Below are 21289 nucleotides of genomic sequence, written 5' to 3'. Positions count from 1 at the left end.
AGAGTCCCCTTCCTAGTACTCATGAAGCCCTGGGCTGGAAAGTAAAACACCAGCCTCCCCACGTGTTTTCACCTCACTAACACAGTCCTCAGATCTATAAAAAAAAATCCACTTTTCTTTTACAATTTAAGATTCAGTGGGATTTATTCAATGCCTAATGAGTGCTCGGCACTGGAGAAAACGAGCAAGAGCGTACGATAAATGTAAATGTCACAGTTCTGGCCTTCGAGGGAATGTGTCTGTTATACTGTACTCTCCCAACCATTTAGTACAGTGCTCTGCGTACAGTCAGTGCTCAATAAATATGATTGATTGATCTGAGGAGCTTACAATCTCACCAATGAATTTATAAAAGAGGGAGCAAGGGGTAAACCAAAGATACGACGGGAAATAGCAAGCATAGTAAGTTCAAAAGCTAAGTAAATGAATAAGCATGTTAGTTCATATCCAGTCACACATATGTAGTTGTAATTTGGATTCAAAGACACCGTTCATTCACTCAATCATATGTATTGAGTGCTCACTATGTGCGGAGCACTGTACTAAGCGCTTGGAAAGTATGACACAGCAATAAAGAGAGGCATTCCCTGCCCCCACACAGTGACAAGGCATACGGAAATGCTAAGGGAGACTGACTGGAATGATTTGGGGAATAGAAATTAATTGAGGAATGCCAACTTTTTCCAAAATCTTCAAATGAAAATGAGAACTTTCTTAAAAATATAATACAAATGAAAAACTCCTTAATTTGACCAGAAATGAGCTCATTTCCATTCACTATGAATGACCCTAAAAATAAAACATGTAGAACTGAACCAAACTAAACAAGTCATACCTCACCGAGTGAGTAATAGCGTCTTGGAATCTGCGAGTCTGGATAGATGTTTTCCAGGTACCAAGAAAAAGGCTTACACTTCAGGTTTTGTCTTAGGGCTTTTCTGACTGAGACGTCTCCGTAATCCACTTTGACGACACCTGGAATTTTTCAGAGAAACGCATAAATCAGTTTACGCTATCTCTGCTGCTACACAAAAAGTGTCACTGATCACTTTATTATCATTTTTCAATTCCTCTAATTAGCTCCGCAAGATGAAATTGCCCAAGCAGCTGCATCAACATTGATTGTCTCGCTGCCATCCAATTTGGCATGTTAAAGATTGATAAAAACAACATTTTCCCTATTAGTTATGATTTTTTTTTCTTTCATCCTCCAAATACCAATCCATGAAGAGCACGTGGCTAGATAATTAATTGCACGATGTCTAAATCCGTATTCGTTTCGTGGCAGTTCAATTGGGAAAACCAAAGATACTGAGCTCAGTGTTAATGTATTTGGCTTCCTATAATCACCTGATGTTTGAAAATACCAGTGTAATTGTCCCTATTTCCCCAACATTCTCCTTCATTCATCATACTTTGATTTTTTTTGGACAAACAATTCATCTCAAATAGACATCTTGCCTTGATGCCTCATGTGTGTATTGGGGACCGTTGAGATATTTTACTGCAAGAGCAGGTTTTGGCATTAAAGCAAATGGGTATTTCCATTTAAATCTTCCCCAGAGTATCGATCGGCTGAAAAATAAGAGTGTAAAAATGACCCTCCAACCGTGTGACTTAGCAGCTTTTTCTCCTTGGTTCCGATTAATTCAGGCACTTCAAAATCCAAACAAACCTCCACATTTTTCTGAATACAGTAAGTGCTCAATAAGTACCATTGATCGATTGATTCCAGTCACAAGAGCATGTCTGTTTGGACAGGAATAAACATTTCCCTCGTACTTTGAAAACAACCAAGGTTTCCTCAACTTTTCTACCAATGCTTCAATCTGGAATGAGCTCTGCTTGAAATTGTTTTCAAAATTATTTATTGGGCTTAAATTGTATTAGGTACAATTCTACAGAAAACTCAAGGTAGTTAGGCTCCGAATCAAAATAATAATAATTGTGGAATTCATTAAGCACTTACTATATATTGGGAATGCACTAAACAATGGGGTAAAGGATAACCAGGTTGGACACAATCACCCGTCTCCCACAAAGGTTCCACAGTCCAGGTACGGGGGAATAGAGGTACTGAATCCCCATTTTACAGATGAGGAAACTGAGGCCAAGAGAAGAGAAGTAACTTCCTCACAGCAGGAAAGTGGCAGATTTGGGATTAAAACTGACTTCCAGACACACACTCTTTCCACCAGGCCATGCTGCTACTCACAGTCGTGACCTGCCTTTTATTAAACACTGAAGAATAAGCCCCAAGAAATAAATCTTATTTTGGAGCGCGAGACATTCTATATTCAGGTTGATACGCCATCATCACTCCCTAGGTTGAGGGGAGGTGAAGCACAGTTGTATAAAAGCCAAAGAAAAGCGCTAACAGTTCCGAAATGAGGCGACTCTTTCTCAACCTGCTCATGCTGTTTTGCAGTCTTGGGTTTTAGCAAGCATTTCAACAGAACCATCTTTCCAGAAATCTACAGTACACGGCCTATACTGAGGATTTAAAATCCTGGGAAAGGAGTCTCTGTATTTGTAATTCATCTATATAGGATGATGAAATACAAATGTATTGGGCATTTAAAGGTTAAAAACCTCCAATTACCTCAACATAATTTCCAGCACTGAGTAGCTAAGAATTCCTAATTAAAAGTTAATCTATCTTCAAACGTGGGGCACAGTCTTTATCATTCCACCATTGCCAAGTGTGGTCATTATCAATTTGATGCTGATAAAGAGTGAAGAAACAGAAATCCTATTTAACGGCCATTTCCAGGTGGTGACACAGAATTCCTTCTAGCTTTTCCAGCTTGCGTTTTAAGAGTATCCTGTTGGCAAATGGTAGGAAGAGCCAAAGGAATTTTGCTGTAGGACAAACATTATCCATTTGGTTTCTTGGGCTCTTTCCTGATTTTGTCTAGCCTTTTCAGGCTTTATAGATCAGCAGAGCAAATTTAGAAAAAAAAAAATCAAGTGCCGTGGAATGGGGATTGTGTGAACTAAGCGAGTTTTTCTCCTTCCCCTGAATCTCCATCCTCAGTGCAAGTCCCACAGGAAGCCGGGACCTAATTGAATGGGGCATTCCAGAATGCTGGGGGACTTTGATCTGACATTTCTTTCCTCATCCCCCACATGTCAAGAGATCTTAAAAGGGGTGGGGTAAAAACTTGGATTCATCTGCCATTTCAATCAATAGTATGCACTGAGCAGCTCCTGTGAACAGGGCGCTGTACTTGGTAGAATACAAAACTCAGTCCATCAGCGGTATTTATTGAGAACTTACTGTGTGCAAAGCACCATAATAACTACTTGGGAGAGTATATTAGACTTAGTAAACATGTTCAGGACCCACAGGAAGCTTACAGTCTAGAGGGAATTTGAGGAAAAGGGACAAACACTGTACTAATATGACAGTGCCTCGCACACAGCAAGCGCTCATTATATTCAACTGAATGAATGAATGCAGGAACTGTCAACATCAAGGCAGGGTCAGATTGAGGGAGTCAGAATTTAAATTATGCAAATCAGTTTTTTTCCTTTTCACTCATTATTCATTCAATCGTATTTATTGAGCGTTTCCCGTGTGCAGAGCACTGTACTAAAAGCTTGGAAAGTACAATTCAGTGTTTTCCAGATAACATTCGTTGTTAAACTCTTTAGCACAGCTCATTGAGCACGAACTCAACTGTAAGCCATTCTTCAAACTATAGTGGCCATTCTCGTATGACTCAGGAGACTGGATTGCTGAATCTGAGTAAAAATGTTGGAGCTAATTTTTCCGTATACAGCTAAAATCATTCCCGTCCAAGACTTATCAGTACCAAAAACTGCCTATCCATATGCCTCTGAATTATCTTATGCATGAAAGGAGAAATATGTACTTTGGCACCCAGCCACGTAACATTCTGCATCTTCATTTTAAGCTTGCTATTTTGAATATTGTCACTTATGTTATTTTCTTATGTCAGCATTTATAGTAATTCATAAAGCAACCAAACGACAGTCATGTTCAAACAATTTTAGCCAGATTTTCCCTGAGGAAAAACTACTCCAGAGTTCAAGTTCAGCCTCACTGAAGCCGAGAGACGAGATACCGGCAAGGCACCCTGTGCAGTTTTTCCCAATTTTGTGAATTGTAAGATTGGTATTAATAATAATAATAATAATAATAATAATGGTATTTGTTAAGTACACACTATGTGCCAAGCACTGTTCTAAGCGCTGGGGGAGATACAAGGTAATTGGGTTGTCCCATGTGGGGCTCAAAGTCTTACTTCTCATTTTACAGAAGAGGTAACTGACGCACAGTGAAGTGAAGTGGGTTGCCCAAAGTCTCACAGCAGACAAGTGGCGGAGCCGGGATTAGAACTCAGGTCCTCTGACTCCCAAGCACACGTCCTTTCCATTAGGCCACACTGCTACTCATGATCAGGACCTGTCTTTTATTAAACACTGGAGAATAAACCCCAAGAAATCAATCTCATTTTAGAGTGTGAGGCATTCTATATTAAGGTTGATAAGTTATCGTCACTTCCCAGTTTGGGGGAAGGTAAAGCAGAGTTGTACCAGTGTACCCCCCTTCACAGTGCTACTTCATCCCCCTCATCCTCCTTCCTCCTCCATCATCTCTTCTCTAATCAGCAGGCCCAGGGAATAACTAAAACGTTCCCAACCAACTTTGGTTCACCGGCGAGCGAACGGCTAAATGCCAGGCTGCTCCCTTTCTCTTTCTTCTCTTGTTTCTTCCTCTTTCTCCTTCTTTCCCCATCTTATCCTTGCTTCTCTCACTCTCTTTGCCCTTCACCGCTCCATCCTCTGACACAAAAGAAAAAATTGGTGCCTTTGGTGGAGACCATAAACTCATGCCTGATCAATGCACTAAAATATGGCAGTCCAGTAAAGGGCATTATAGGAAAGTGAGAAGCTGGAGGAGATAACAGTGATGCTGAAGATAATGATAATAACATCACCTCGAATTTTCATAGGGCCCAATACCATTTAACATCAATTTTCACAGCTAGCCCTCCCAACATTCATTATGAGAAGAGAGGTAGGCGTTATATTCCCTACTTCACGGGTGAGGAAACCGAGGCGCAAGTTAGCCGATTACCCAAGGCATCGCAGCAGGTCAATGGGAGAGTCGGTACTTAAAATCAGGCCTCGCGACTTCCGTTATCTACGTTCTGTTTACCGGGTCACATTGAAATGCGGGTCTTTTCTATCTACTCTTATAAAATGAGGACTGTACTAAGCACTGGGGTACATACAAGATAATCAAGTTGGACACAGTCCCTGTCCCACATGAGACTTAGAGTGTAAGTATAAGGACTCAAGAATGAATCCCCATTTTACAAATGAGGTAACTGAGTCACCAACAGAAGTGACTTGCTCAAGTTCATACAGCAGACAAGTGGCGGAGCAAGGATTAGAACTCAGGTCCTCTGTCTCCCATGCCCGGGCACTTTGGTAGGGCGATTATATAGCTTTGGAACGTGTTCTGAGAAAGAATCTCCTAGCTGGGCAGGGCCCAGCAGACAAAAGTCTTTTTGCCCTGTCAATTTAATCTGATAATGTATCTGGGGGAAAAACGTAGTGGTGCCATAACCCGTGTTTTCATCACACATTTGGGCTAGAGTCCTGACTTGGGAATTATGGAATATTTGTGTAACGATGCGATCCTGTTTGGCAACAGCATGACATGGTGTTGGAAGCAATGGTTTTTGTGCACGCATGTGGCACTCGACACAGCGAGTCATACGACACGTGTTTTCTTTAACATGGGGCTTGGCAAGAATTCCACCCTGTGCCACAGGAGTCCTGGGCGTAGTGTTCAGAAGAAGCAATTGGCAGAACTGAATGGTAAAGCGGGATTCAGAGCAGCAACAGGGTATTGATCTACCCAAAATGCAGTGTGAAAAGCTTCTACTCGAGTTGATTAAATAGAAGCAACACAGGTCAGAATGAACGTAAGAGACCAATCAAAATCATTCCTTTGACCTATTTTCCTTTGCAGATCAAATGTTCAAATGTGACAGGAAGGGCATCACAAATGGCTTCTCCAGAACAGAATATGTTTCATAAAAGGACTCTGATGAAGATCCCCCTTCGCTCTTATTTGCTGAGTGAAACATTTTCGATATCGAGATAACTGAAGACATGCCTTTATTTCCTCTCCAAGATTATTTGATCTCAATAGTAATAGGATACCCTGATGGTATTTTTCCATATTTATTCAAGTGGTAGTTCTGACTCAGAATGTCAGCATTCTTTCCCCCAAACCAATAAGCAAATCTAATTGCATTAGCAAATTGTAGGTTATTAGTAAAAACTAATATGACGCCGGAAGATTACTGTGAATGAACTGCCGCATCCTATAATGCTGAAATAATGTTTAAATTGACTTTACAGCAAATTTTCCTTGGGTTTCTGGGAAAGGTAGGTCCATGATTTCAACTGGAAATTAACATTTTTCTACATTTTAGTATTTGCTGGCTATTTCCATATCCACTGCTACAAAATATTATTTAACTTGCCTGATATTTCATAAATGTTGGATCTGGTTATTAATTGTGATAGTAATTAATTAAAATAATTGAGGTATTTGTTAAGCGCTTGCCACATGCCAAACACTAGGGTAGATAAAGGATAAACTGATTAGACAAAGTCCCTGGCCCTCACCACCGCAGACTCAGCGTGGCTCAGTGGAAAGAACCCGGACTTGGGAGTCAGAGGTCATGGGTTCTAATCCCGGCTCTGCCACTTAGAGGTGTGACTGTGGGCGAGTCACTTCACTTCTCGGTGCCTCAGTTACCTCATGTGTAAAATGGGGATGAAGACTGTGAGCCCCACGTGGGACAACCTGATTACCCTGTATCTACCCCAGAGCTTAGAACAGTGCTCTGCACACAGTAAGCGCTTAACGAATACCAACATTATTATTATTATTATAAGCCTAGGCAGGTAACAGAAGAAGGGTTGCTCATTTTATGCCTATAGTTAAAGAGAAAATGCCCATGTGGAGTTTCTAAATTAACACTACTTTGCTTTATATCACATCTGTCTCCTCCACTAGACTGTAAAAGCCAGAACTTCTGTATTTCCTAAGCACTTGCACATCATTTATCTGATTTTATCTTCAAACCTCCCTGTGAGGTAGGGAGATGTATCCTCCTTTTAAGATGAGAAAAATGAAGCCCAAAGACACGACGTGATCTGTCCACACTCCTCCAGCGGGCCAAAGGTAGAGCAGGGGCTAAAAGTAGAATGAGTATTAATAGTATGTACTTAGAGAAGCAGCGTGGCTTCTCTAAGAGCCCGGGTTTAGGAGTCAGAGGTCACGGGTTTGAATCCCGGCTCTGCCACTCATCAGCTGTGTGACTGTGGGCAAGTCACTTCACTTCTCTGGGCCTCAGTTCCCTCATCTGTAAACGGGGATTAAGACTGTGAGTCTCACATGGGACAACCTGATTTTGCTGTATCTACCCCAGTGCTTAGAACAGTGCTCAGCACATAGTAAGCGCTTAACAAATACCAACATTATTATTATTATTATTACTAAGCACTTACTATATACAGAGCACAGTACTAAATGCTGCGAAAAATACTGAGGTGCACATTGTACACAATCCTTGGTTTTTCAGGTGCTCACGACCTAAGAATAAAGCGGGGGAAAGGTCTGGCCCACAACCAAAGAAGCAGCATGGTGGAGTGGATAGAGCACAGGCCTGGGACTCAGAAGGTAATGGGTTCTAATTCCGCCTCTGCCACTTGTCTGCTGTGTGACCTTGGGCAACCACTTTACTTCTCTGTGCCTCTATTACCTCATCTGTAAAATGGGGATTGAGCCTGTGAGCCACACGTGGGATAGGGACTGTGTCCAACCCTATTTGCTGTTACCTACCAGTGTCTTGCACAACATAAGCACTTAACAAAAACCATAATTATTACTGTTAACTACATAAACGAGTCAGGTGGCCGACGGGTCAAGTGCCTGTCCCACTTGAAGCTCACAATCTAAGTAGGAGGAACAGGTATTGAATCCCCATTTTACAGAGGAGAAAGCTGAACCCCAGAGAAATGAAATGACTTGCCCAAAGTCACACGGCAGGCCAGCAGCAGAGCAGTGATTAGAACAAAGATCCTCTGACCTCCAGGATCTTTCCAGCCCAGTGACTTATCCCCGCTGAAAGAATCCGATCCACGTTTCACCCACCCGGCTTTGTGTGCATACGCTTCCCGTCGTAATGTGTCATAAGCTTCCTTATTCACTCTCAGGCTGTAACCAAATCTTTCTAATTAAGCATAATCCTATAAAATTATGATAACCTAAGGCACCCGCCTGATCATGGACATTGTTTTAAAAGTGAAAATGTACTGTGGAGTTCATAGATACATTTTTCTTACTCTCAAAAGCCGGTAGATGGAACCATTTTCCCATTAAACCTTCAACAGCCTCAGAGAGAAACTGCATCTTGTGAAGATGCTTTGGCAGGAATACAGAAAGATATTGTACCTTCTTCCCAAGAAATACACACAATGGCCACGACTGAGCCGCCCCTTCCAGCGGCCGGCATCGGGTGGAGGAGGGGGAAGGGTGGGCCGCGGTCATTATTCGTAAAGCCGCCTGTTGTACCAGCCTGTTTGTCTGCCTGTCTTTCCGCAGACGTGCCAGATGGACAGCGTGCTTTCTGTTTTGTTGTGAAATCTTTTAGAGGACGTGATCTACATGCGTTCATTCGGTATGCATCCCGGCACTGTGACTTACAGTGGCTCCCAGGCAGAGAGAGCGATCTCCAGCCCTGGCTTCTGGCCAACTCTCCAGTCAATCAATCGTATTTTTTTAATGGTATTTGTCGAGGACTTACTATATTCCAGACACCATACTAAGCGCCGGGGTGATTCAAAAGCTAATCAGGTTGGACACGGTCCCTGTCCCTCATAGGGCTCACAGTCTTAATCCCCATTTTACAGATGAGGTTACAGAGGCCCAGAGAAGTGAAGTGACTTGCCCTAGATCACAGAGCACATAAGTGGCAGAGCTGGGATTAGAACCCAGTTTCTTCTGACTCCCAGGCCCGTGCTCTTGAACGCTGCCTCCGTGAGCTTATAGACTCCAGATTTTTTGTTTCATTCTAACGATCTTGGTTAAGCACTTACTACGTGTCAAACGCTGTTTTAAACGCTGGAGCAAATAGACGTTAATCAGGTTGGACACAGTCCCTCTCCCACACAGGGCTCACAGTCTAAATGGGAGGGAGAATAGGTATTTGACCCCATTTTACAGTTGAGGAAACGGAGGCACAGAGAAGTTAAGTGACTTTTTCTAGGTCACACAGCAGGCAACTGGCCCAGTTGGGTTTAGAATCCAGGTGCTCTGAATCCCAGGCCCACGCTCTATCCACTTTGTGAGGTTCCAGGGAGAGTGGAAATGGCACCATTCAGGTTAGCTGGGGGACCCCCTCTTCTCTTCCTTCCAATTCCTCCTGCCCTCCCTTACCCACCTGCATTCTGACTGCTGCTTCGGAAAAAACACCCAGGCTCGATTTAAGCCACGGTTTGAACTTGGCATTGAGGTTTGAACTTGACGGTGCAATGTTCTCATCACTTGAAAGGGCAGATAAATTGTGGTTTTCTATGCCCCGTTTACCAACAAAACCAATAAGAACAGTGTGCTCCTCCTTGAAGAAGCTTTCACATTCAAATCCCGCTGCATCCAGGAGACCTTCCACAATTAGAACATGGGCGAGACACAGGGTTTCAGTTGTGCAGAACAAAGCTAAACTAATTTTGAGCCGGCTTCTCTCTGCTTTATAGATCTCAACTTCTCAACACTTTTCCTTGACTTCAAAAGGTTTCCCCAGTTCTCGTTTCCCTCAGCCTTTTCTCTGGCTAATGCTTAAATAGGATTCAGATAAAATGTGGAGAAGAGAGTTCAGAATGTCCAGTACACTCCAGTAACACAGACCTTGGCAGAATGTTTGGATTATATTTACCCATTGTGAAAGTGGGTGAAAATTGGAAGTAGCAGGAGATTCACAGAGAAGAAAAGACGCTTAAAATTTCTATTCATTCATTCATTCGATAGTATATATATTGAGCGCTTACTATGTGCAGAGCACTGTACTAAGCGCTTGGAATATACAAATCGGCAACAGATAGAGATAGTCCCTGCCCACTGACGGGCTTACAGTCTAATCGACTTCTACTAAGACCTCTCAGAATAACTATGGTCTCTGTTAAGCTAGATGTGCCAAGCACTGACCTGAGAGCTGGAGTAGATAAAAGATACAAGGAGGGAGAATTGACAATGGAAACCTCATTCTGCAGATGAGGGAACCGCGTCACAGAGCGGTTTGATGACCTGTCCAAGGTCACACGGCAAACAAGCGGTGGATGTCCTCTACCGAAGCAAGGGGCAGTCGCTTCAGTCGATCATTAATATTAATCAAGCACTTAAAGTGGGCAGAACGCTGAGTTTAATAGAGGTAGTAGAAGAGATCCAATCCCTGCCTTCGAGGAATTACAATCTAATTAACTTTCAACACTTCCATTGACTCTACCGGGAATCCTTCTTAGGGGGCAAAGTTTTAGTCCAATAATAATAATAATAATAACGACGGCATTTGTTAAGCGCTTACTATGTGTCGAGCAGTGTTCTAAGCACTGGAAGCCCCGTTAGCACAAGGAGGGATCCAAAGCTTCCACCCATCATACGCTCTCCCAACCTACGGTTTATTTCCCCTAGCTTTCCTTTAAGTCTATTCTTTCCAGTGTGACTCTGGGCAAGTCACTTCACTTCTCTGTGCCTCACTCACCTCCTCTGTAAAGTGGTGATTCGGACTGTGAGCCCATGTGGGACATGGACTGTGTCCTGAGTAGCTTGTATCTTGTAGCGCCTGGCACACAGTAAGCACTTAAACACCAAAAAAGCAAAAAAAGACCAAACACCGAGAACAAGAGGGCCAGATCTGATGGCCGATGTTTAGCCATTTTCCTTATTTTTCTCAAAAGCTCTTAAAGCCCCTTACATCTATCTCCAGTGCTCTTATAGTCAATTCCAATAAAGCCAACAGAAAGAGAAAACTAGAGCAAATCCCAGGCCTACAAAAACAGTGGTTAGCGGGGCAACTAAAATGGACTCAACGCATCTGAAAGCAAAGGTTTGCAACCATACATGGAAGAGCTACAGACCAAGGCTTCATTAGACCAGATTCTAAAATGCCTCTCAGTGTTTTTAGGGACTAGTGGGAGGATTTGCGCCCCGGTGTGCACAATAAACTGCCTATCATTTAGGGATCTTTTTTTTAAAGGGGTGCTGTAAGGCTTCTAAGAAATACTAGGGGAAATAGGAGGTAAGGTGATCATACACTCTAAAAGGGTTGAGACGGTCACAATATTTGGGTTTTTGGCCCATAGCCCTAAATGCCTTCGTAGTAATGATAATAATGACGATGATGGTATTTGTTAAGCACTTACTATGTGCCAAGCACTGTTCTAAGAGCTGGGGGAGATACAAGGTAATCAGATTGTCCCATGTGGGGTTCACAGTCATTAATTAGAAGCAGCGTGGCTCAGTGGAAAGAGCCCCGGCTTTGGAGTCAGAGGTCATGGGTTCGAATCCCAGCTCTGCCACTTGGCAGCTGTGTGACTGTGGGCAAGTCACTTCACTTCTATGGGCTTCAGTTACCTCATCTGTAAAATGGGGATTAAGACTGTGAGCCTCTTGTGAGACAACCTGATTACCCTGTGTCTACCCCAGCGCTTAGAACAGTGCTCTGCACATAGTAAGCGCTTAACAAATACCAACACTAATATTATTATTATTATTATGTGATGGGGGCAGCAGCCCTATCTGTTATATCCAAAGGCTCCGACTCCTTTCATTCATTCGATCGTATTTATTGAGAGCTTACTGTGTGCAGAGCATTGTGCTATACGCTTGGGAGAGTACAGTGCAACAATAAACAGACACGTTCCCTGCCCACAATGAGCTTTACAGTCTAGATGGGGGGAGACAGACCAACACAAATAAATAAATGACAGATCTGGACATAAGCGGTTTGGGGCTGGGAGCGAGGAAGAGCAAAGGAAGCAAGTCAGGGTGACACAGAAGGGAGTGGGAGACGTAAATTGCCATCGCCGTTGCCAACACCATGCTCCCGTGACTTCCAAGCTGTTGCTAGGAAATCAATCATCTGGCCATATTAGACACTCCTATCAGTGGTGATTTTAATGGGAGGTCGTCAGGGGCGAGGGATCTTGGAAAGGCACCCAATTCCACAATCCCTCTACTGCTACTAACAGAGGTTCACAGTGAAGAGGTTGGGCACAGTTTCGAGAGGAAACGTAGATAGCGCCATGAAACAGGCCGATCCCATTTTCATTCAATTCTGGATTGATTTTTTTTTTTCACTTTGCCGGCTAAAATCAGAAAAGCATTTGACCGTGATTATACCAATTTTTTCATAGCATTTTTCTGACTCCTAATTCAGTGTCTCTGGCCACGTGGGTTGGTATTTTGAAATAACTAGATGTCTGCAGTCTTGAAGCCCCAATCTTTTAGCTTGGTCTGCTCTACGGGGAGACGCTTTCAACTATTTTGCGTCGGAGAGATGTTCTGAGTGTGTTCCCGCTCAACTACTTGGGCCAATGATTATTCCGAAGATTCACGGATCATGAATTTTAACTATCTAGGAGAAAGTCGGGCTGTCGTTACTGAAGGTCGACGACACGGGTATCTGATACCGTCAGGGACCACCCGGCTGGTTTGATTGAATTGCTACAAAGGGATCAAAACTTTCACACCGATCATCTGAGCAGCACCCTTCAGTGATTTCTTTGTAGATTTGGGTAAAGCATATGTGTGTTACTCTCTATGCCGAGAGCAGCCATTGACATAAAAATACAGTTTAAAACGCGTGACGTGAAGATCACAGAAATCACCGAAACCTAACCAAACTATTTAACCGTAATACGCTTCATTTACGCTAATACCAGAGTAAACACTCATCCTACGGATATAACAATTTTATTTACTTAGTTATTATTTATCTATTTATTTATATTAACTTCTGTCTCCCCCTCTAGACTGTGAGTTCACTGTGGGCAGAAATGTATCTATGGTTATATTGTGCTCCCCCAACCGCTGAGTGCAGTGCTTTGCACAGAGTATGCGCTCAATAAATACGATTGAATGAATGCAACAGTGAATATCGCTTAATACCCAGTAGTAGTAATACCATTTATTAGATGCTTATCGTGTGCAGAGCACTGTCCTAAGTGCCTAATGGAAAGAGCTTGGCCTGGCAGACGGAGGACCTGGGTTCAAATCTTGGCTCCACCACGTTTCTTCTGTGTGACCTTATGTGAGTCACCTGGCTTCCCTTTGCCTCAGTTACCTCAGCTGTAAAGTGGGGTTAAATCCCCCTCCCTCTAATTTAACCCAGGAGCCCCATGTGGGAATGGGGACAGGGACTATGTCCAACCTGATTAATTTATATCTATTCCAGCACCTAGAATTGTACTCAGGAACCATAGTGAGAGCTTAACAAGTACCATAATTACCTCATTCTTTTGGTTGCTCTGCATAATTTGTTTTTCTCAGGTTTTGAAATGGAGTGAGATTATTCCTCGCTACTGTAATGGGGAGGGGCAGAGTCTTATGAGAATTCTAAGATTTGTGCTTTTCTTATCTAGATGAGACAGAGATGAAGTGAGCTAGTGAGACACAGAAGCATCACGGCATCAGCTTGAAAGTCACGAGACCTGAGTTCTAATCCCCACTCTGCCACTTCCCTGCTGTGTGACCTTGCATGAGTCATTTCACGTCTTCGCGCTTCGGTTTTCTCATCTGTAAAATGGGGATTCAATACCTCCTCTCCCTCCTACTTAGACTCTGAGTCCTAAGTGGGGCAAGGACTGTGTCCAACCTGCTTATATTAGTACAGTGCTTGGCACATAGTTCGCTCTTAACAAATACCACATATTATTGTCATCATCATTATTATTATCGTTATTATTGATTGGCTGGGGGACTCATTGCATTCCTAGGGAATCCAAAGAGGAGACCTCAGGAAGCCGGTCTTCGTGCCCCAGCTGGGGAAGCCATGAGGAGTCAGGTAACTGGAGTGGCTTGGATCTGGCCCTGGGGAATCAAATAAGTCCTACTGAGGGAAAAGTCAAGCCATGCTGTTTTCAGAATGCCCATAAAGAATGATTTATAGCTCCGGGGGAACGGGCTTTACGGGTTTCTCTTATGACTCAATGTAGCTGTTGGCTAGCGAATAAAATCATCAGCGCATGGCGTCTCTGGTACAGACTGCTGATGAGGTCTGGGACCCTGTGGAAACTCAAATGACCGTTGTCCCGGGAACCCCGCCCGAGCCTGAAACGTGAACTTTGTTTCTGTTGTCCCTCCCAAGTGCTTAGCACAGTGATCCATGCTGAGCTGGCGCTAAACTGAAACGATTAATGAGACGCCCCATCCGCATGATTCGAAATGACCAGGGAAGAAGAGAAATACAGAAAGGGCAAATGAAGGAAAGAGGGAAAGAGAAAGACAAGAAGAGACGAGAGAGAGAAATGGGTATTAAATAACGCAGTCTCCCTCCCTCTCAAACTGTAAAATCCATGTAGGACACAGACTGTGCCCAATTTAATTATCCTGTAAGTACCTCATAGCTTAGCAAGGTGCTTGGCACAGAGTAAGTGCTTAACAAATACCACAATTATTTTTATTATTACTACTTTTGAGAAAAAGGTACAGGAGAAGAGGGAAAACAGAGTTAAAAATGACTGCTCACCAGTCAATCGTATTTACTGAGCGCTGACTGTGTGCAGAGCACTGTTCCGAGCGCTTGGGAGACTGCCGATACCAATAAAAAGACAAATTCCCCGCTCACGAAACTGCTAACTGCATCTGCCAGCCAGGTGGAAGAATCCGCAAGTAGGTTATCGTAAACTTGTCGCGGGCAGGGAACGATCCACTGACTCTGTGGTGTTGGACTTTCCCAAGCGCTTAGTACAGTGCTCTGCACACAGCAAGCATTCAATAAATACCACTGATTGATTGTTTGGGGTGGAGGTGAGGCAGTCAACCACTTCTCCACCACCGCCCCTGCTGCCACGTATCTGCTAGTGCCCCAGCACCTACCAGGCACCTTCCCACCGCTCCAGCCAAAAACTAGGGATAAGGGTATCCCGCTCTAATAGTAATCGTGGTATATATTAAGCACTTACAATGTGCCAAGCACTGTGATAAACTCTTGGGTGGATACAAGCAAATCGGGTTGGACACAGTCCCTGTCCCTTGTGAGACTCACTGTCTCAATTTTACAGATGAGGTAAATGAGGCCAGGTCATGTTCACATGTTCTCTCTCTCAATTTTTCTTCCTCCCCCACTTTCTCTTTCTTCTCTTTCTCCTGCTCCCTCTATACGTATTCACCTTAATCAACCAACCAGTCATAGTTATTGAGGGCTTCCTGTGCGCAGAGCACTGAACTAAGTGCTTGGGAGAGCACGATATAATAGAGTTGGTAGACACATCCCCTGCTCACAGCGGACTTACGAGTAAACATTCTGGCACTTTATGAGTTATATGAGCAATTTTTATATCGCTTTTTGCTCTGTTCCCCTAAAATTCATTTCACCGCATTCGCACCGGTTCGATATTGCATCTCTATTTTGAAATCCTTACTTAGGTCCGCTTAATGACATGATTTCTTTTGCAGTGTATTATTTTCAAGATGATCTAACTTCACATTTCAACTCAGTCCACCTTAACAAATTGCCTTAGACAGCATTCTATCACATTACGTTTTAAAAAAGAGAAAATCTTCCAACATAATCAGTTTTGCTAGAGAGCAGTGATCTAATTCACATTGATTTTGAGTAAACCTTTTCACGCTCATCTGTTCAGCTGTGAGCTGGCCTGGGACAAATCAATGCATCCTTAGCATCAGTGTGCGCTAAGTGATCAATGAATAGGGAAAAAAACCCACATTATTTATTGTTCAGTAATTTTGTTTACACTTAAATAAACTGTGGAGGATGCTAGTGCAGGAAGCATAAATAACCAATGACTCACAATCAAAAATTGTAGAAGCCTGGAACAGATCGCCGAAGAGAAGACGAGACGAAGGTCACAGACGTCCAAATTAAGGTGACTTACTTTTAACACTAAAGTAGATACAGCTTCAAAAAGATTATATGTTTTAATGAATCACAATTCAGACACCGAATTCTTGGTAGCACAGTGAGAGATGTTTCACCTCACTCACTGGAGTCATTCCTAAAGAAACAGGGCTGGGAAGCTCATTATGGGGATAGTCAGCAAAGAAGAGTTCTGTCCATTATTGAGACAAGGCCAGGAACCGGCAGAGGGTAAAGGATTTCAAAAATTATAAAGCGTCTGTCAGATGTTTTAGTCAGGGTTTAAAAAACAAAACAAAACGGATTGGGTGAGCATCCTGGGAGGCACAAAGGAAGGCCTCTGCGACAGTCTTCCCTTACAGAATCTCCAAATTTAAATATAGGTTTTTGTTACACAACAGAAGGCACTTGGGAAATACTCTTTGAATTATGAAGGCAATCTCCCTGCATCACTGGCGGCTCCGAAATTTGCTTGAGTTACGGTGAGAGATCGCTATAGCTTGACCTCCACACATTGTCTCGGTGAAGACAGGAAACCGGATTCTGAGTTTGGCCTGAGGTGCATTAATATCACGGGTATAGAATAGAGCTTTCCTAAGCAGTCATCTAAGAAAGCACCAAATTGCCAAGCAAGAGGTGACTGCAGATTAAAAAGAGTGGTCATAAGCAAAGATGACAGAATCTATCAGACCAGTGACTGGAGGCAGCAAAAAAAAAAAAAAGACCGGAAAATTTATTTCAAGAAAAAGTCCAACCCCTTTCTCCCTTCTAATATCGGCCGATCTTTAGAAGATGAGTCTACTGGGTCATGGGATTTGCTGGGGAAGGGTAAAAACAATGCAGAAGAATGACGATGTTCTAGGAATTTGGTCATTCATAGGCCAAAATGCCAAAGGATTTTCTTTCCAAAAGCAAATATATACTTCAGAGGGAGCACAATTTTCAAATTATATTATGTTTAATTAAATTGTGAGAGGAGAAAGAATGTGATTTAATTCTACAATCTCTTGGATGGCAACGGTAACTGTACCCATTAATCACCCACTGTGGACTGAATGTTAGAATATCCCTGCTAGGATATTGGAAGTTGTAAAAAAGAACAAAGGCCAAAAGGATCAGAAGCAGCGTGGCCTAGTGTATAGAGTGCAGGCCTGGAAATCAGAAGGACCAGGGTTCTATTCCCACCTCTTCCACTTGTCTGCTGTGTAACCTTGGGCAGGTCATTTTGTGTTTCTGTGTCTCAGTTACTTCATCTGTAAAATGGCGATTGAGACTGTAAGCCCTGCGCAGGACCGGGACTGTGACCAACCCAGTTTGCTTTCATCCATCCCAGCGCTTAGTCCGGTCCCTGGAACATAGTAAGTGCTTAATAAATATCCCCCCAGGAAGGATGGCAGAAATACAATCACACACACATTGGTAGATTAAGAGCAAGAAGGTTAAAGCACAGAAAAGACACATACCCACACAGAGACATAACATAGAGAGATATCTATATGCTAAGATGCATCTATAGTTATCAGAATGACAAATAGGAGTGCAGATCAGTTATAACGGTAGTTGACCAGCTATATCAAGCAGATATAATGGATGACTCTACATGGGACCAAATTAATGAAACACTGAAAATCTTTATGCATCCATCTGGGTTTTAACGATATCAACAACATTTGAATTGTTACCCGGCTAAGTTAGGGCAATACAGCCAGCTGGTTCCTTTAACTCCACAAAAATTGAGGATCTTGCAAAAGAGCACTAAATGAAGTGTTGTTTCTCACTAGAAATCATATAAAGTGCATGAATGCATTCCCAACATCCAAAAATATTGAGCAATATAAATATATTTTTAGGAAATGATGAAAAACACAAAGACTACGACCATATGGCCAAATAACACCGAATAGCTTCCAAATAATGAAATATGGATTTAAACCTACATCTTAAGCTTCAAAAACTTTCGTGTTCTCTTTTCAATCTGAAGTTTATGTGTGCTTAGGTAAATACTCCATTTTGAAACAATTATCTTTCACACCCTATCTGAACAAAAGGCACTTGTGCTACATATATTATCTATCTAATAGGCAACAAATGGAGTTCACTGAGTGGTTAAGTTCACTGAGTGGTTATAGTGTGGAGCACTGTACTAACCACTTAGGAGAGTATTTCAGAAACCAAAGACTCAATCGGCCAAGTAGAGATCATTACAAGATCGGGTACCACAAAAATATTTCTTTCCTTGCTTTCACAAAGGGCAGCATCCCTTGCCTCTTCAATCAATGGCATGTATTGAGCGCTTACTTTGTGCAGAGTGCTGTAATAAACTCTTAGGAGAGCTCAATAGAACAGAGTCGATAGACGTGTTAACTACCCGCAGGGAGCTTACGGTCTAGAGTGGGCTTTCCGCTGCTGCGACCCAGCCTCAGATAGAGGCTTAAAATAATTTTGAATAATTTGGAGATATTGAAGATGCAGCAGAGAAGTGAAGAATCAGAACTGTGACCTGAAAGAACTAATGGACATTCCAAAGGAGCCCATTTTACCTCTAGGAAGTAGATCAGCGGCTCATTGAACCTGGCTCGATAATGTAAATTTCACTTAGCATTTCAATAATGTGTATGTTCTGTTAAAAGTACTAGAGGATAATCTTATTCATTTCCTCAGACTAGCCACATCAAGGAATTTTTTCTTCTTATTACTTCATTTTACCAAAAGGCATCCAAAGAATCTATAGCAAAACCTAGAAAAGAAGTTTGGGGTTTCTGCCCCTTTCTTGTCTTCCTTCTTCATGTCCTATTTTCTCGAGTCTGTCACCTCTTGTCACTGCAAGGACAGTAATGCACCACACTCATTCCTAGGGGCAGAGGAGGATATGAAAGGTGTCTACTGCACCATTCCCTTCACACTCCTCTTCCAGGCTGAGCAGAGGAAAGGGGGTATGGGAGCTGCAGGCTTGCCCAGAACTCTAGTGTGCGAGTAATTCAGAATGGGGAGGAGGAAGAAGGGAGAGAGAAAGAAAGGAGAAAGTATCCTCCCCTAGAGCAAATAGTTGGGCTGGCTTTAGTAGGAGTAAAAAATCAAATTTTTTTTAAAAAAGTTGCTTTTCCAAACACTTGTCTTAAAGAAGTATGGGAATGCTGAAACTAATGAAAGAAACCAAGATCCTTAACAACAATCCAATGGTCCCTGGTTTTGTTTCCACATTGAAAACAGGCAAGGTTTTGCTCGGTGGGGAGGGTTGAATAAAGATAAGTTGGGGAGAATGACAGAGACCCATCTTCCTCTTCCATCTCCGTCTGGAAGACCATGTCATTCCTCGAGTAAGATCTTCACTAACTTCAAGAATCAAACTATAACCCCCAAAGTGGATAATGAAAGCCACTTAAAGGCTTTAGAATGGTAAGCAACAAGGAGAATATTTGAATGCTTTTGTGGAAATTAGAATATAAAATGCATGGACCTGATCAGTCATAGCTTTTTAATGAAATGATCTAATAATTCAAAAATAAAATCCTTGATTCTAGAAAAATAACCTTTGAGAGAAACGTAAACTCACCATAATGATATTTTGCATTTAGATAACAACTTTCATTTTGAGGTTGTCCAAACCCTTCACAAGCAGAGCTACTGTTCCATAGAATAACTGAGCAGCCATGCTCCAGGAGAATTGTAAAATTAAATCTCACGGCGCCTCAGAGAGGCATCCGTCTTTATACCTATCTTGAGAAACGAAGGCCCGAAAAAGATGAAATGACTGACCGAATTTCATGCAGCAAGCCTTCGCTCAGGAGTGGAATTCGCAAAAGCCGATTTCAAGTTTCCTTTCTCAGCCACAACAAATGCTTTCTAAAAAATGCATCCTATAGACAGACCCATCTATTCTCTGGTGTGCTCCAAAATCCCCCCCTCCATTTTTTTTGATCTCTGTTGAGGGCTTACTACGGGCCAGGCACGGAACTAAGCGCTGGAGTAGATCCGAGGAAATCGGGTTGGACATGATCCAACGATCCTAAGGATGACACCCAGAGACACTGAAGGGAGGCTGCTGCTGCTTGCTGGTGAATTCCTGAGAGATTTGGACTTTGGAGAGGCCCAGGCTCCAGTGCAGGATTAGCCGTTGCCTAAGAGTATGTGATAGTGTCACGTGCAGTCCTCTTAGCTGATGCTGCTTGGTGTGATCTTTGGGTGTTAGTTCCCGGTGATCTTCTGAAGATAATTTTAGTTGCTCTTTTAACACTGTCAGGAGGGTTATATGTCAGTTTGGAGATAAAAAAAAAAAGGGCAGCAGTAAAACCGCAACATATTGGCTCGCTAAATGTCTCTGTCAGCCCCATCCTACAGTCTGGTTGATACTATTTATGAGCCGCAAAGTCGCAGAACTGATTCATGTGTAGCTTGAAGAACTCTGCCCCGTTAGGATAATCATTAATAACTATGGTATTTATTAAATTCTTACTATACATCAAGCACTGTGCTACAGGTAGTTATAAGATGATCAGGTCTGATATAACCACAATCACACTTCCCTCCTTCAAAGCCCTACCGAAGGCTCACCTCCTCCAAGAGGGCTTCCCAGACTAAGCCCCCCTTTTCCTCAGCTCCCCTGACATCGCCCTGAATCGCTCCCTTTGCTCTACCTCCCCTCCCCGCCCCACGGCACTTGTGTAAATATGTACATATCTACAGCTCTATTTATTTATATTAATGCCTGTTGACTTGTTTTGATGTGTATATGAATATAATTCTTTTTATATTGATGCTATTGATGCCTGTTTACTTGTTTTGATGTCTGTCTTCCCCCTTTTCTAGACGGTAAGTCCGTTGTGGACAGGGATTGTCTATTGCTGAATTGTACTTTCCAAGCGCTTACTATAGTGTTCTGCACACAGTAAGGGCTCAATAAATATGAATGAATGAATGAATGAATGAATGAATGAATGAAGTACTCCCTAATGGGGGCCATGCTTTGAAAGGAGGGTTAACAGATACGAATCCCCATTATACAGATGAGGAAACTGAGGCACAGAAAAGTGACTCTAGACTGTAAACCAGCTCTGTGCAGGGAACATGTCTACCGACTCTGTTGCGTTGTACTCTGCCAAGCACTTGGTATACTGCTCTGCACTTAGTAAGCATTAAATATA

General features: G+C 42.6%; 1 protein-coding gene across 1 annotated transcript in view; it reads right to left on the bottom strand.

The window, feature by feature from the left end:
• The window catches only part of GALNT13 (polypeptide N-acetylgalactosaminyltransferase 13), a 301009-nt gene that overhangs the window by 37520 nt on the left and 242200 nt on the right, over nt 1–21289 (bottom strand). Inside the window, exon 9 of the mRNA XM_001511774.4 lies at nt 836–975. Within this exon, the coding sequence (XP_001511824.2) occupies nt 836–975 (140 nt within the window). The remainder of the gene's footprint in view (nt 1–835; nt 976–21289) is intronic.

Source organism: Ornithorhynchus anatinus, chromosome 9 (genome assembly GCF_004115215.2).
Source record: "Ornithorhynchus anatinus isolate Pmale09 chromosome 9, mOrnAna1.pri.v4, whole genome shotgun sequence".
In the NCBI taxonomy this organism is placed as follows: domain Eukaryota; kingdom Metazoa; phylum Chordata; class Mammalia; order Monotremata; family Ornithorhynchidae; genus Ornithorhynchus; species Ornithorhynchus anatinus.
Note: the sequence above shows the minus strand (reverse complement) of the source record. Positions and strands in the feature narration are given on the sequence as shown.